Source organism: Panthera uncia, assembly GCF_023721935.1.
Source record: "Panthera uncia isolate 11264 chromosome B3 unlocalized genomic scaffold, Puncia_PCG_1.0 HiC_scaffold_1, whole genome shotgun sequence".
In the NCBI taxonomy this organism is placed as follows: Eukaryota; Metazoa; Chordata; class Mammalia; order Carnivora; family Felidae; genus Panthera; species Panthera uncia.
Window position 1 is genome coordinate 3,010,776 of NW_026057582.1, and position 15,936 is coordinate 3,026,711.

Genomic DNA, 15,936 nt, shown 5'->3' on the forward strand with positions numbered 1-15,936 from the left:
CCCCCCCCCCCCCCCCCCCCCCCCGCATTGGGCTCTGTGCCAACAGCACGAAGCCTATTTGGGATTCTCTCTCTCTCTCTCTCTCTCTCTCTCTCTCTCTGCCCCTCCCCCACTCATACTCATGCACTCTCTAAATAAATAAACTTTTTAAGAAGTTTCTTTAAAAGAAATAGTAAAAAAAATTAAAAAAAAATAATAAAGCGGGAGCCAAGATCACACTGGAGCAGGACAATGTTTCTAACTGAACTAGTAACTTAGGGCTGAAGCCCATTCAGCCCCCACTAAGACCTGGGGCATCACTATGGAAGTCCGTGCCCCGGGTGGACTAGAGGAGGTGGCTGGGGTGGAGGTGGAAGCCAAGGTGCCCCAGGCGCTGTGCAGCGGACACAAAACCTCCCCAGAGGACGCCAGGACCGGAGTGGGAAGGAAGGCTGGGAGGCAGGGACTAAAGACTTCAACGAGCAGAGGCGGCCATGGGGAAGAAGGAGAAAAGCAGAAGAGTCTAAAGGGCAGAGCCTTCGGAGGGACACCAGGGGTGGCAAATGGACCGTGCAGCAGTCAGGACTCTGCCTTTCCGGCTCTACCTGCGCCCCACTTTCAGAGCAAGCTGAGCTAATCCCGCCCTCGGTCCTGCTAGCACACGCACACCTGCTCCAAGATCCGGAGGAAAGAACAGCACAATGTCAGGAGTTGTACAATTTCCCATGATTAAGTGGGAAGAAGGAAAAGGGACTGCAAGGGACAGCATGAGCGATTCTGCTTGGGACACCAGCACAAGGAAGATGCAGCTTCCAAACAAAGCTAGCTCCAGATGATCAAAGCTCTAGCCACAGCCTCCTCTTGGAAAAGCCCAGAGGAACAGCACAAGATTCGAGGTTGTGACTAATTTCTAAGGGGCCTCTCAACAAAAGCAAGAGGAGTCGGCAATCCGGCCTCTGCAAGCTTCGGTAACTAACAGCGACCATATTTGGTTTGTGACAGGGATTTTAAAAGATCATCTCATTTACTCAAATAAATCCTCAGAGGACTACAATCTCAACAAATTCGTTCATTTAAAATCGACACAATGTGCCTATTATGTACAGGCTCTGTGATGGATATGGGTGAATAAGATGGCTTCTGCCCTCAAGATTGCACAATCTAGTGGGGGAGACAGAGATTCAAACAAAAAATTCCAAATTGTATGAAAAAGTGGAAGGGCATTCATAGCAGTCAAACAGCAAGAGCAAAGGAAAGAGAGGTTTCTTTTTTTTTTTTTTTTAATGTTTATTTATTGGGGGGGGGGGGCGGGGAGAGCAGAGAGAGGGAGAGAATCCCAAGCAGGCTTCATGCTCTCAGTACAGAGCCTGATGCAGGGCTCGAACCCACAAACCCTGAGATCATGAACCATGAGATCATGACTTGAGCAGAAATCAAGGCGGATGCTTAACGATTGAGCCCCCTGGCTGCCCCTAGGAAGGAGGTTTCTCAACTGCGCAGGAGTACAACGCAGCCCGGCCAACGCAGCCCGGCCATCCTCCAACTGCAGTGTGTCGCCTTCCCCATTGTATTGCTGCATCTCACCAGGAGCTCAAGGAAAAATCTGTTACATCTGGGTCCCTGACACCTGAGCCGGTGTGAGACGCTCAGTGTAGTTTGCACCTCTTGGTTGCCTACCCGGTACCTACGTATAGATCTATTCTCCTGTCTGCTATCTACTCGCAGCTCCAGAGTGGGCTCCAGGGAAATCAGGGTATGAGAGAATCCAATCTCCTTGCCAGAAGTCACTCAGTACATACCTCCCTGGCCATGGGAATGGGCTGGTAATCCAGTCTGGGGCAAAAGGTCAAAGAGGAGGTTTGCCAGCGGCTTCAACAAAACAATCTTTCTCACTCTCCTGAGAAAATGACTAGAAGACCTGTTCACTCTCATCCTGGATACTGGCTCTCGTTCTGGACCATGTGTTACAGAAATGTGAAGCCTGGACCTCTACCACCATTTTGCCACTTACGCCAGGCTGACACAAAGTCGAAAGCAGAACCAAGAGAACCTCAGCAAAACTGAGCTGGCACCTGAAGCCCAGCTCACCCCTAGAATTTTCAACATAAGCATCCCCTTTAAAGTTTAAACACCTTGTTGGAGCTGGGTTTCCTGTTACTCGTAAACCAAATCATACCTAACATATTTGAAGTATATTAAGTCATAAAAACTACCAGCAAATCACCACCCACCAGCTCCTTTTACAGCACATTTCAATGTTTATCTCTTGCTCCTACAAAAGTCTTTGTTAAACCGAATTCTCAAATATTAAAATGTAAATCTCTTCCCTCATCTTCAAACTTTGGAGGACAACTAGTTTATCTATAAAAATTTACTTGAAAAATTTACAAATTTAACCACAAAAAGGATGAAAATTATTCAAGGTAAAAACAAATACACACACACTCACCCCTAAGCAAAGTTACAAGACCGATGACAAATGAAAGAAAAAACATCTGTCATTCATATCACAAAGGGCTAATCTCCCTAATACACATAAAGAACTCCTTTTTTAAAAACTTAAGATACCCAACAAACAGAAAAATGAGCAAGGGATATGAGACAGTCTGTAGAAAAAGAAATACATTCAATTCTTAATATATAGAAAGGTGCTCAAGCGCTCTCATCACATGGGAAAAACAAAAACAATACAAATTTCTCCCCTATCAGATCAAATGCAAGTTCGACAACATGCCCTGTTGGTGAGGCTGTGGCAAAACAGGTATTCTCATGTGGGAGTACAAAATAATACAACCCTCCCTGGGGATGGTGATTTGATGATATATATCAAAAATGCATAAGGGGGCGCCTGGGTGGCTCAGTCGGTGAAGCATCCGACTTTGGCTCAGGTCATGATCTCAAGGTTCCTGAGTTTGAGCCCCGCACCAGGCTCTGTGCTAACAGTTCGGAGCCTGGAACCTGCTTCGGATTCTGTGTCTCCCTCTCTAACCCTCCCCTCTTGCCCTCTGTCTCTCTCAAAAATAAATAATAAACATTAAAAAAAATTTTTTTTAATATGTAGGCATCAACCCTCTGCCCCAGCAGTACCTCCTCTGGAAATACATCCTGTTAATATACCTGTCTACGTGCAAAATAATATACATGCAAAGTTATTTACTGCAGCGTTATTTGTAATAATAATAATTTAAAAAAGATAGTGATATGTATCCATAGCACAGAATAAAAAGCAATTATAAAAAAAGAGTGAAGAAGTGCTCTATTTACAGATATGGTAAGCTCTCCAATATATATATAATTAAGTGGAAAAAACTGAGACACAAAATACCATAGTGTGCTCCCTCAATTTCTTCTCTCCTCAAATGTCATCTTATTCTTACAGCAACAGAAGGATGAGTCAAAAACAAATACAATGATTATAGGCAGAGGGAGAGAGCTTTGCAGGGAGAACAGAAATGGAAGCTAAGCGTCTCTGAAACAGAACCTGTTTTACAGTTTTGATGTTGGAAGCACATAAAAGTCTTCCATAATTGAAACATAAAATTCAATTTTTTCTAATAGATTTATTGAAGTATAATTAATATACAAGGAATTGCACATGTTAAATGTATACAGTTTGAGTTTAGACAGATGCACACACCCATGATACCATCACCATAACCAAGGTAACAGACACGCCCAACACCTCCCAAAGTTTCCTCATGTCCCTTCGTTTTTGTTTTTGTGGTAAGAACACTTAACGTTAGATCTACCCTCTTAAATTCTGCAGGGCACAATACCATGTTGTTAACCATAGGCACTGCTGTAGAGCAGATCTTCAGAATCTATTCATCTAGCATTAACTGAAACTTACACAAAATTAAATTTGAAAACAATCCCTCATGTTCTAAAACTGGACTGTGGTAACCGTTGTGCAGCTTGGTAGATTCACTAAAAATCATTGAATTATACACTTAAAATAGATGGCAGGAAGGTACGATAATCTGACTGAGAACTAAAGAAAGCCAGTAAACACCAATGCCTCCCCAACTTCAGTGAGCACACGAACTACCCGGAGACCCTCCAGGAATGCAGAGTTTGATTCAGGAAGTCTGGCATGAGGCCTAATTCTGTACTTCCCAGAGGCTCCCAGGTGATGACATGGACGGTGCTGGTCTGTGCACCACACTCTGAGGCTGTCCAAGCTGCCAACTAGAGGAGCTTGGCTTTAAGAAGTAGTTGAGAAATTGGGGCAGTAGCTCCCGGAGGCAAAGGACAGGTACCAAGTGGGCGGGGGCCAGAAAAGGCCTTTTCTTCCCTTTTGCCGTCGGCGTCGATTGAGTCCGGGTTAGAAGGGAGAGTGAGTGCGAGGGGGTTATAATGACTAGCCACAGCATTTAAGACAGGAGTCTGCTGGAGAGAGTGGCAGTGTAGCAGGAGCCAAAATCTCTGAGATGTGATGGGAAGTGATGAGGGTCCAACGAGGGATGGGGTTGATACAATCCGATGACCCGAGTTCCGAAAGGACAGTGTGCTAGGAGTCCTACAGGAGGACCAGATACTAATGTAGTACGTTACCTCAGAAGTAGTACCAAAAGAAAGAATACACGTTAAAAAAAATCATTTTAAAAATCATACTAAGAGTTCCAGAAGCTAGGATATAGCCAACATTTGGATGATCGTCAAGAAAGAAAATAATTGGGGCGCCTGGGTGGCTCAGTCAGTTGAGTGTCCGACTTCGGCTCAGGTCATGATGTCACAGTCCGTGAGTTCGATCCCCACGTCGGGCTCTGTGCTGACAGCTCGGAGCCTGGAGCCTGCTTCGGATTCTGTCTCCCCCTCTCTCCCTGCCCCTCCCCTGCTCATGCTCTGTCTCTGTCTCAAAAATAAATTAAAATGTTAAAAAAAATTTTTTTTTTTTAAAAAAGAAAGAAGATAATCTTGTCCTCTAATCAGGTCTTGCTAAAGCCTCAACCCTCACAGTGACTCTTCAAGGAGTCATGCCACATCCTCAGGCCTTGAGTCTCTAGTCACCTTGGTTTAGAATCCCTTCTCCCTTCACCCCACCCACCTATCAGAATTCAGTTCATAAAGCTTTTTTTTTTTTTTTAATGTTTATTTATGGCAGCGGGGGGAGATTGGGCAGAAAGAGAGGGACACACAGAAACCGAAGCAGGCTCCAGACTATGAGCTGTCAGCACAGAACCTGATGTGGGGCTTGAACTAACAAGCTGAGAGATCATGACCTAAGCTGAAGTTGGACACTTCATAGACTGAGCCACCCAGGTGCCCCCAGAACTCAGTTCAAACATCACCTTGTTAAAGCCTCTCCCTTTCTACTGCAACTAAGACAAATATCACATTGTAACACTGTATCATAATCATCTATGATCTGAACCAATGAAACACTCTTACAAGACTCAATCTTGTAAGTACTTCTTGTATTCCTCCCTCTAGTTAGGGCAGCAAGAGTAAAGGAATGATCCAGAAGAGAAAGAAAAACAACACAAGACATGGCCAACTTAGAATCCTAGATAATCAACTGCTGAGTAAAAAGCCACCCCAAGTACCACAGACGCTTCTTCACACAGCTAGAAGTGTTACTTAACAGGACAGGAGAGACCGGTCACTCTTACATTCCATCACACGTGACACAGGAGAAAAGGTAAATTGAGACTTATCAAAACCAGGGTGCTTAAGCTTTCTGTGCTATGGACTCCTCTCACAACGATGTTTTTAAATACGAAAGATTACAAAAGAGATCAATTATTAAAACAGTTAGTTATAGGGGCGCCTGGGTAGCTCAGTCGGTTAAGCGGCCGACTTCGGCCCAGGTCATGATCTCGCGGTCCGTGAGTTCGAGCCCCGCGTCGGGCTCTGTGCTGACAGCTCAGAGCCTGGAGCCTGTTTCAGATTCTGTGTCTCCCTCTCTCTGACCCTCCCCTGTTCACGCTCTGTCTCTCTCTGTCTCAAAAATAAATAAACGTTAAAAAAAATTTTTTTAAACAGCTAGTTATAAAAGTTTCTTCAGGTCACATTGTAACAAGCTCTAGTGCAGATCCACTAACCACTGTAACTTCGAAGTAGCGATGACTGTGACATCTATCCACCTGCAACAACCATAATGTGAGACGCAAACACCTGTGATTTTCACTGGTGATAAAGTCACAAGTCTGTTACATTGCCTCTGCGATTTGCTGACTAAATCCACAATTGGAAGGACACGTTCGAATTCGGTTACAGTTTTTGCCCATCTAGGTTGATGCATCCCCTAAATTCTACTCCGATTAGGCAGCACTAATAAGTGAATAGTGTGCACGTCTCACCACTACTTACTCGCCCATCTCACCACTGGATGGTAGGCACTTGAGGCCAAGGACTACGTCTTATTTGTCTGTGGGTCTACAGGTCCGATACGTGTTAGCTGGATGAGTAAGTCATTTTCTGTTCCGCTGGACTGTGAGCTCCTTGATGGCAGAGCTTCTGTCTCAACAACAACACAGAGCAACCACTCAAATCTTGATAGAATGAATGAGTGTGTATCTTATCTCCTTGGTCGGACGATAATCCTCTCAAGGTCAGGGATCATGTCTCCTACTTCTTTGATTTCCCATAGTCTAGTGTACTGCTTTTCACACAAAACCACTCAAATATTTGTTAAATGAGACATTAAGACAGCGCCTCTGAAATGAAGATCAAAGCAAGTAAAGAGAAGGAGCACCTGTACCAGTTCTGCTGTAGCAGGGAAACACGGGCAGTGCAGCAGTGAGGCCGGACTGCACCAACCAAAGGAAAGACTGAGCCAGGCCACAGAGCTCATCTGCAATGTGGCTGCTGGAGAAGACGCGAAAATATTCCTATTCTTACTTGTAAAATACAAAAACCTTGTAAGTTCCTTCTTAATCTTGCTTCTTTCTTAGGCTGCTTCTTTCTTACAAAATCTTGCCTCTTTCTTATAAGATCTACATTTTCCTACTGCTACAAAGTAAAAGCATAGCAGAGACTGACTTGGCATGTTTTTAGTACAATACACCCTACTTTTTAAAAATCCATTTTACAAAAGAGAATGCAAAACAGGGCTCAATTTACAAATTACCAATTGGCAGAGGAGCTGTGAAGTTGAGAAAAATGCTAAAAGGTAAGAGCGATCGCCAGCTCAACCTCAATCAGAAATGAAGATGAAGCATTTCTGAAGTTACAACTACGAAGATACAAGTTTTAAAATTTACAAAAATGCGATCTACATGCACTTCAGGGCAAATCATCTGTTTGAAATCCAACCCAATATTCTTCTCCATCTAGGCAGAGAAACACTTCTCCACCTCACCTTTACTCCCGAACTCCACTTGGTATTTGCATTGCATATACCATGTGCACAGCACAGCCTTCTACTCTGTAGTCCAATTATCAGTACAAAAAGACAAGCTCCTCACTCACAGACAGAAGTGTCTTCCTTCACCTTCACAACACCCACAACAGACACCAGTACCTTGTACATAACAGGTCTGCAATAAACTCTTGATTAATGAGGATTTTTTCCAAAGCCAGACATACCTTGCACTGTATTATAAAAAACAGACGCCGGGGCACCTATGTGGCTCAATCCAACCCCTGATTTTGGCTCAAGTCATGATCTCAGGCTCTGCATTGACAGTACAGAGCCTGCTTGGGATTCTCTCTCTCTCCCTCTCTCTCTGCTCCTCCCCGGCTCTCTCTCTCTCTCTCAAAAGAAATAAACTTTAAAAAATAATAAATAAGTAAATCTTTAAAAAAACAACACAAAGATGCCAAATTTTCAGAGAATAAGGTAACTCGTCACTGACAATTTAAAATGTCCTGGGGTGCCTGGATGGCTCAGTCAGTTAAGCAATCGACTTTGGCTTAGGTCATGATCTCCCAATTTGTGAGTTTGAGCCCCATGTTGAGCTCTGTGCTGACAGCTCAGAGCCTGGAGCCTTGCTTGGGATTCTGTCTCCCTCTCTCTGCCCCTCCCCCACTCTCGCTCGCTCACGCGTGCTCTCTCTCAAAAATAAAAATAAACATTAAAAAGATAGTAATTAATGATAAATAAACAAAATGTCCTGAAAATTGGGGTGCCTGGGTGGCTCAGTTGGTTAAGTGTTCAACTTCAGCTCAGGTCATGATCTTACAGCGTTCGTGGGTTCAAGCTCTGCATTGGACTCTGTGCTGACAGCTCAGAGCCTGAAGCCTGCTTTGGATTCTGTGTCTCCCTCTCTTTCTGTTCCTCCCCCACTCATGCTCTGTCTCTCTCTCCTTCAAAAGTAAAAAGCATTAAAAAAAATAATAAAAAAAATAAATTTAAAAAGGGGGGGCACATGGGTGGCTTAGTCACTTAAGCGTCAGACTTCAGCTCAGGTCATGATCTCATAGCTAGTGGGGTTGAGCCCCTCCAGGCTCTGTGCTGACAGCTTGGAGCCTGGAGCCTGCTTCAGATTCTGTGTCTCCCTCTCTCTCTCTGCCCCTCCCCTGCTAGCTCTCTCTCTTTCTCTCTCTTGAAAGTAAACATTTAAACAAATAAAAATAAAATCTCCTGAAAATTAAAACAGAGAATGTCTGCCAATTGAAGTTATTTCTGCTTTTGAAGTTTATTCCTACATAACCAAATAGGGCCACATTTCATATTTCTTCACAAACTAATCTCACTGAAATATAAATAAAATTGTTCTCTAAGATATCAGATTACAAAAATCTTCACATTTATTTTTAAAACAAGGTTCTTAGGCATATAGCCAAACTAGTCAGTGATAAAATCCACTGTTTTGAGTCTTGCTCAAGTTTTCTACCAAAGCACAATAAATACTTAAATAAATGAAGTCACTAGACTAATTCAATGACAATAAACATAGGTGACAAGTTTCTTAAGGGCAGAGACTTCGTCTAAACCCAGCATCTAGAGGAGCACCTCCTATCTGCTAAGCGTGCCCCACAACTATTTACTAAAACAATGGCACTCATGACTATCTCATGGGTCTCTAGGACACATTCTGAGAGCTGCTTACCATCAGTCATATCCACCCATTCTGTCTTTCAAAAATCTCATCATCATCCTCTTCTTCAAGGTCAACAGAACCAAAGAATCATATGAAAGTTTCTCTAGCCTGTTCTAAGAGACAAATTAAGATGCTTCCCTTCAGTATATAAGATCAATAAGTCAAATAAGTATCAATATTTCAGAAGACATTAAGTAGCCCTTGATGGGAAAAAAAAACTACGGTTTCCAATTTCACATGTGCCCCACTAAATTAAGCACAACACTTCTCAAAGTAAATTTGATATAAAAAGCTTTGGTCTCCTAAGCCTCTTTCTAAACTAGAAATGGAGAGAGCAGAGAGATGTGAAAATTACAAATGGAGGGAAGGGTGTGAACATGACCTTCTCTGGAGCAGTCCAGTATCTAAAACTAGTCTGTGGAAAAAACCTTTAAAAGGCTTCTAGTTCACCCTCCCACACAGAGCATGAATCCCTCAGTCACCAACAGGTGCTCCTACAGTCTTTGAGAAAAAGACAGACTATCTCCCACACAGAATGCTCATTCTCTCCCAAGCCAACCCATTGCACTCCTGGACAACTCTCGCTCTGAAAATATTCTAGCTGTTATTAAATGACTCTTCTGGCCAAAGCTTCACGTCAACACAGGGAGTACTTTTCTAGCATAAACACCTAGAATCACAACGTGTTCAACTTGCTTTCACAACACACCCCACACTCCTCAATTCTCATTAAAGAAGTAGGCAATGATTCCAAGACATGAAGACATCTTCCCAATAAAAAGATGTATTTATTTTCATTAAAAAACTATTGAGCACAGACTCCTACAACCTTCAGAGTCGAAAAGACCTTGAAAGCCATCCAATTCTACTCTTCCCCCCCCCCCCCCCCCCCCCCCCCCCCATTGTAGGAATTGCTTCAGTAACACTTCTGGGCAGCACATTTGTGGCCTGGAATCTTAAGATAGGAGGGGAAAAGTAAGTCTCTTTGATTTGAATGTTAAGTAGTTCTGAGTATAGTTTTTACAAGTTGTCTGTTAGTACGTAGATTTGTTAGGTAATGTGGTTTGACAGAAGTAGATCAAAAGTAATCTGTGTCATTTGGTTACTTTCCATTACTTCATGGTCTCTTGCTACACAGTTTCCCAGTTGTAAGAAAGCTAAATTTGTTACCTACTAACAATAATTTTGAATGTCTTTTTTAAACTGTGAGCCACGAGGCGCCTGGGTGGCTTAGTCAGTTAAGCGTCTATTCTTGATATCGGTTCAGGTCATAATCTCATGGTCGTGAGACTGAGCCCCACGTTGGGCTCTGCATTGAGTGTGGAGCCTACTGGGGATTCCCCCTCCTCCAGCGCCCCCCCCCCCCGTCTCTCTCTGTACCTTCCTTGCTCATTCTCTCTCTCTCAAAATAAATACATAAGCTTAAAAAAAAAACAGAAAGAAAAAAAAAGATGTCAGCCACTAAAAATACCCATTTGGGAGCCCAAAATTAAATAGGCTTTTTAGCTCGTAAAAATCTTTTTTAAAGTATGGCACAGATGGACATAGATATTTTATTCAGTCATTCACTCAACAAATAAATAGTTAGAGCCTACTTTATGGTGGACACCGTGCTGGGCACTAGGAAAACAGTGAAAGCAGAAAAGACAAGATGTCTCTCATAAGAGAGCTTTGTTTATAGAGAGACAGATTATAACCCAGAGAATTACAAATTGAGAAAAGTGCTAGAAAGGCAAAGTTCAGGATGTTATGAGAACATGTAATAAGGAAAACTGATCTAGCCTGGGAATTCAAAGCAGGATATGCTATGGAAGTGATGTCTAAACTGAGATCTGAATGGTTGCCATTCACATTTACGTAAAATTGGATCTCATAAAATGAAAGGGTTGGTCCAATAAGCCCAGCTACCTTTGGCATCTTTATAAAACCATCTCTTAAAAAAAAGAAAAGAAAAAAAGGCAAGGCCAGCACTCAATCAAAAGGTGTAAAGGCCAGTAGTTGACAATTCTTTGGAGAGGGGCAGGGTCTTGCTCTACTGCAGATCCCCCATCTAGAATAATTATCATCATAGTAGCCCCTCAAATCTTTGCTGAAATGATTAGTGTCAGGATTAAATCAGTGCTCATATTATCTTCGGTTAAGCAAAATAACTTCACAAAACTACATCTCCGTACACAAGAACTCCACTGCAAACTTCAACTGCAAAAAGAAGACGCTTTCTTGTACCTCACAGGATTGCTATCAAGATTCGAAGAGATAATATATGGCAAAATGCTGGGGTAGATCTTGCAGTGCTCGGAGGCCATGGCATCCGCGTGATCAAAAAGCTTGATCGGTCCCTTCTCACTACGACAGTTCTTTAGATTCAGCTACGCTTCATGTTCCTGACCATGAGAAAGAAAAAAAACAAAACTGTAACACAGGTCTGCACTCCCGCTCTAGCCTTGGCTTCCTCAGAGACGGTGAGACTGCAAAAGCTGAAGGTCCCGTTTAGCTCTACAAACTGACCTGTAAATCTATTTAAAGGGCCAAGAATACACTCCTCAGTTCAGATTTGAGATGACCTCGTCATCCACTCCATTCCCCCACAACTCCATACTTCCTTTTAGGAATGGCAGCACACAGCTCGTGATTTAAGTATTCAAAGACCTATTTTCCATTTATTTCACATGCAGATTTAAGCCGAATGTATGTTTCCAAATTAGACCTTCCAAATGATCCGACTAATTGTTGTAAAACTTTGTACGCCCCAATTTTAAAAAATGAATAAAAACAGTCAAAATGACCAACTGTAAGAACAGAGTTATAACTCCTATCTGAGTAGGAAATTATCTGCTCTATTTTAAAATCAGAAAAGACAGGGATGCCTGGGTGGCTCAGTCGGTTGAGCATCCGACTCTTGATTTCTGTTCAGGTCGTGATCCCAGAGTTGTGGGAACAAGTCCCTCAAGGGACCAAGCATGGAGTCTGCTTAAGATATTCATTCATTCTCTCTCTCTCTCTCTCTCTCTCCCCCTCCTTCCCTCTCTCTCTCTTCCCGCCCCCCCTTGCACATGCACCGCATGCTCTCTCAATATAAAAAAATTTTTTTTAATTTAAAAAATCAGAAAAGACAATCTCAAAAACAATCACACACTCAGAAATAACAGTAAGTAAATGCAAACACATTCATGGAAAACAGTTTTAGAAAATCATGATGACTAGAAGAGAATGGAAATGTCCACCATATAATGCTATGTTACTGCATGAAAATTAAATTTCACAAAAAGTCATAGAGCTCACATAAATTATGCAGCTAGAGGCAAATCTACATGTTTAAGATTTGTCTTATTTAAAATAATTTTGGGGTGTGGTTTTGAAAAGCTCTCCTAGGGGCACCTGGGTGGCCTAGTCGGTTAAGGGTCCAACTTCAGCTCAGGTCATGATCTGGTGGTTTGTGAGTTCAAGCCCCACGTCGGCTCTGTGCTGACAGCTTGGAGCCTACAGCCTGCTTCAGATTCTGTGTCTCCCTCTCTCTCTCTCTGTCCCTCCTCCATTTGCGTGCTCTATCAAAAATAAACAAACATTAAAAAAAAAAAAATTAAACCTTGGGGCACCCGGGTGGTTCAGTTGGTGAAGCGTCCGACTTCAGCTCAGGTCATGATCTCATGGTGAGTTCGAGCCCCGCGTCGGGCTCTGTGCTGACAGCTCAGAGCCTAGAGCCTGTTTCAGATTCTGTGTCTCCCTCTCTCTCTGCTCCTCCCCTGCTCGTGCTCTGTCTCTCTCTCTCTCAAAAATAAACATAAAAAAAAATTTTTTTTAATTACAGCTTGGAAAGCTCTCCTAGTTTTAACCTTCATCAAATAGCATCCAGCTAAGAGAACACAACTATGATACTTTCAAGCAAGAGAGCTGTTTTGATGATGCAAACCACAGCCACCAGATCCAGATAAGGTTTGCCACCGGAATGCTTCAGAAATAATACACTTCAAAGAAAAAGAAAAAAAAAAGGTAACGTTGACACTAGTAATTGCTGGTAAATTCAGCGGTTAAGCATTTTTAAGATTTTACATGAATTTTAGTAACTTAAAATTCTAAACTTATTTCTACAGAAAAAGTTGATCCTTTCAGTCCTAGTATCAATGTCAAGATAGCAGCTTCCCATTTGACAGTTTAAAAAAAAAAAAAAACCAAAACATTTATTTATTTATTTATTTACAGAGAGAGAGAGAGAGAGAGAGAGAGAGAGGGAGGGAGGGAGGGAGGGAGGGAGGGAGAGGGAGAGAGCACACGGGGGCAGGCCAGAGAGGAAGACAGAGAATTCCAAGCAGGCTCTGGCCCGACGTGCGGCTCAAACTCATGAACCATGAGATCATGACCTGAGCTCAAGTCAGACACTCAACCAACTGAGCCACCCAGGTGCCCCTGACATTACTCTTAATGCTCATTTTAACTATATTTTACACCTGCTGAGGGTTTCAGGCTTTAAAGTTCATTACAGTTATAGTATAAATTACAATGTGAGTACTGCCATGTTCTCTTTTTAAAGAGGTGCGGATAGAAGTTAAAGAACTCGGGGCGCCTGGGTGGCGCAGTCGGTTAAGCGTCCGACTTCAGCCAGGTCACGATCTCATGGTCCGTGAGTTCGAGCCCCGCGTCAGGCTCTGGGCTGATGGCTCAGAGCCTGGAGCCTGTTTCCGATTCTGTGTCTCCCTCTCTCTCTGTCCCTCCCCCGTTCATGCTCTGTCTCTCTCTGTCCCAAAAATAAATAAACGTTGAAAAAAAAAAAAAAAAAAAGAACTCATCCAAGGTCACCCAACAAGTCAGCAAAAAAGTTGAGAGTGAGCCTAAAAGTTTAGCTCCTAGACTACTAACTACTTGACGCTTTCTCAATTCCAAAAGAGAAAAAATGAAGTCAAGCGATTTACCTTCAGCAATACCAAACCTCAAACACAGGAGAACACATCACAAACGCTAACCAAAAAGATGCACCCTGACCAAATGAGAAAACTGGCTACAACAGGACACCACCCTCCTTTCCCTAGGTCTTGAGAAACCAAGCAAACTTACTGCTTCTGGATACATTACATCTTAGAGAACGTCCACTCTTCAGTGTGTACGATTTGCTTTCACGCTAACCAAACACTTAAAAATTAATCTGTTATCACCTTTATCCATGCCTACGTGCTGCGGGACGCATCAGTGTCCTTATTCTCCCAAAAGCCAAGTCAAAGACCACAAATCTCAAAGGTAAGCAGTTCTCAGTGAGAACACAGCCAATAAAGGAAAGGCTCTAATAAAGTTGCTCCTTTTGAAGAGATCTTTTTAAAGGATGATTACATGCTTCACAAAATTAATGTGAAGTCGCCCGTCAAGAAAAAAAGTGATTCTTGTAAAGTAGCTTTTAAGGCATATCCCTCCCTCTTTGGGACATAGTCTGACTTGCTGGACAAGAACAATCTGGGCACGCTCACACAGAACACCCATGAACCAGCCCGGTTGATGAAAACATCATTTCGACCTCCCAACTGTAGTACTCAGTCTTTCCCACACCATAAGGGCCAAGATGACCCTCTTTAACAATCTCTCGGGAGAAGGCGCCCCGGCGGAGAAAGTGACAGCCGTCCTCCTTCTGATGTTTTCGGAAAGAGTCTTAACACCAGCAGAGGCTCCTAGGAAGTGTCAGTGCGGTCGGTAGCAGGTGGAGTAGCCCTTAGTGCCGAGCAGGTCCTTTCCGACCTAGTCTCAAGCTCTCCGCTGCCGCCCGGATTCCGCCTTCCAGACCTTCCCCAGCCGCCCCGCGCCCCCATTCTCTAGCCCAGAGCGAGACACACAACTCCCGGGAGGCGAGGCAGTCTAAGCAGACAAGACGGCCACCCCACCTCTTCCGGGGACTCGCAGGCCCGCTCCCTGGCAGTGTCAGAGCCTGACGGACCCTGCCAGAGAGAAAGCAACTGTCCCCTTCTGGGGCCTCCCAGGCGGAACCCCGTGCCCCACGGCCCCTTTCCGCCGCCTCCACCCCTCTGAAACACCACCTTCCTTATTCGTGAATCCCCTTCCTCAGGAGCACCCCAGTGGAGTTACCGGCCCACTCAAAAGTAAGAGCGACCGCCACCCCTATCGGTCACCCTGGGCCCCGCTGTCACCGCCCTGCTCCTGGCCTCCGCCCACGCCCCTGGCGGGCCCCGGTGACGCCCGGGTCGGTACCTTGCGGACCCCCTTGTAGATATAGAAGTAGAGCTCCCGGCCCACATTGAAGCAGAGGCGGTCGCCGTTGCCAGACTGGTCGTTGAGGTTTACGAAGGAGACGCGGACGGGGTTGGATCCCTGCGAGTTGAAGGGCACCCGGTTGGGCCGGCTGTACTCCGAGTGCGGCAGCAGCTTGTACAGACCTTCCCGAGTGGTGAATTGGGTCTTAATCTCGTTCATCTCCTTCCCTCCTCCCTCCGTCGCCATCTTGGAAAGCAGCGTTCATCCTGCCCTAAGTGCCCGGATCACGCCCACCGCGCAGGCGCCGTGCTGGGCTCTCGCTCTTTACCCCCCCTCCCCCGCCTCTTCCTCCTGGCCCCTCCCACCCGCGAGCCGGCCCCGCGGAGGCCGGCCGAGGGGCAGGGGCGGGCTTGTTTACGGCCGGACTGCGCAGGCGTGCTCACCTGGCGCGCTTGGCGCGCCTGGGCTTCCGGAGGCCCCTCCCCCTGGCGAGGCCCCCGGCCGGTTCCGCTGTCGCGCAGGTGAGGGAGGCTAGGACTGGAGGTCGTGCTAGCCGTGCCGCCGCCTCCGCCTCCCCCTCCGCCTCCCCCCGGGGCTGAGCCGGTAAGCCGATGCCGCGGCGGGGCTGCGGCCGGGAGCGCCGAGGTGAACTGGGGCGACCTCCTCAGCCGTCTCCGGCCATGCCCTGAGGGGACCCGGGACCCGGGACAGCGGAGGGAGGGAGCCGCCGCGGCCGCCGCCCCAGGCGGGCTCCGCACGTGGGGTGCCGGGAGCAAGGCGC

The 15,936-nt window shown here is 45.0% G+C and overlaps 1 protein-coding gene and 1 long non-coding RNA gene across 15 annotated transcripts in view; one reads left to right on the plus strand and one right to left on the minus strand.

The window, feature by feature from the left end:
• Positions 1-15,466, minus strand: part of WDR20 (WD repeat domain 20) — a 66,219-nt gene extending 50,753 nt beyond the window's left edge. For 5 of the 14 annotated variants that reach the window (XR_007453550.1, XM_049612116.1, XM_049612118.1 and 2 more), the window contains exon 1: positions 15,153-15,462. Coding sequence is in view for 11 of the 14 variants with exons in the window: in XM_049612116.1 (XP_049468073.1) it covers positions 15,153-15,401 (249 nt within the window). In the remaining 3 variants the exon portion in view is untranslated. Of the gene's footprint in view, positions 1-9,845; positions 11,351-15,152 lie in introns of those variants that run through there. The other 9 variants (XR_007453552.1, XM_049612123.1, XM_049612114.1 and 6 more) reach the window with 6 other exon arrangements.
• A 122-nt stretch (positions 15,467-15,588) lies between these two features.
• LOC125909151 (uncharacterized) overlaps positions 15,589-15,936 on the plus strand; it is a 28,505-nt gene continuing 28,157 nt past the window's right edge. The window contains exon 1 of the long non-coding RNA XR_007453556.1: positions 15,589-15,758. This is a non-coding gene — a long non-coding RNA (uncharacterized LOC125909151). The remainder of the gene's footprint in view (positions 15,759-15,936) is intronic.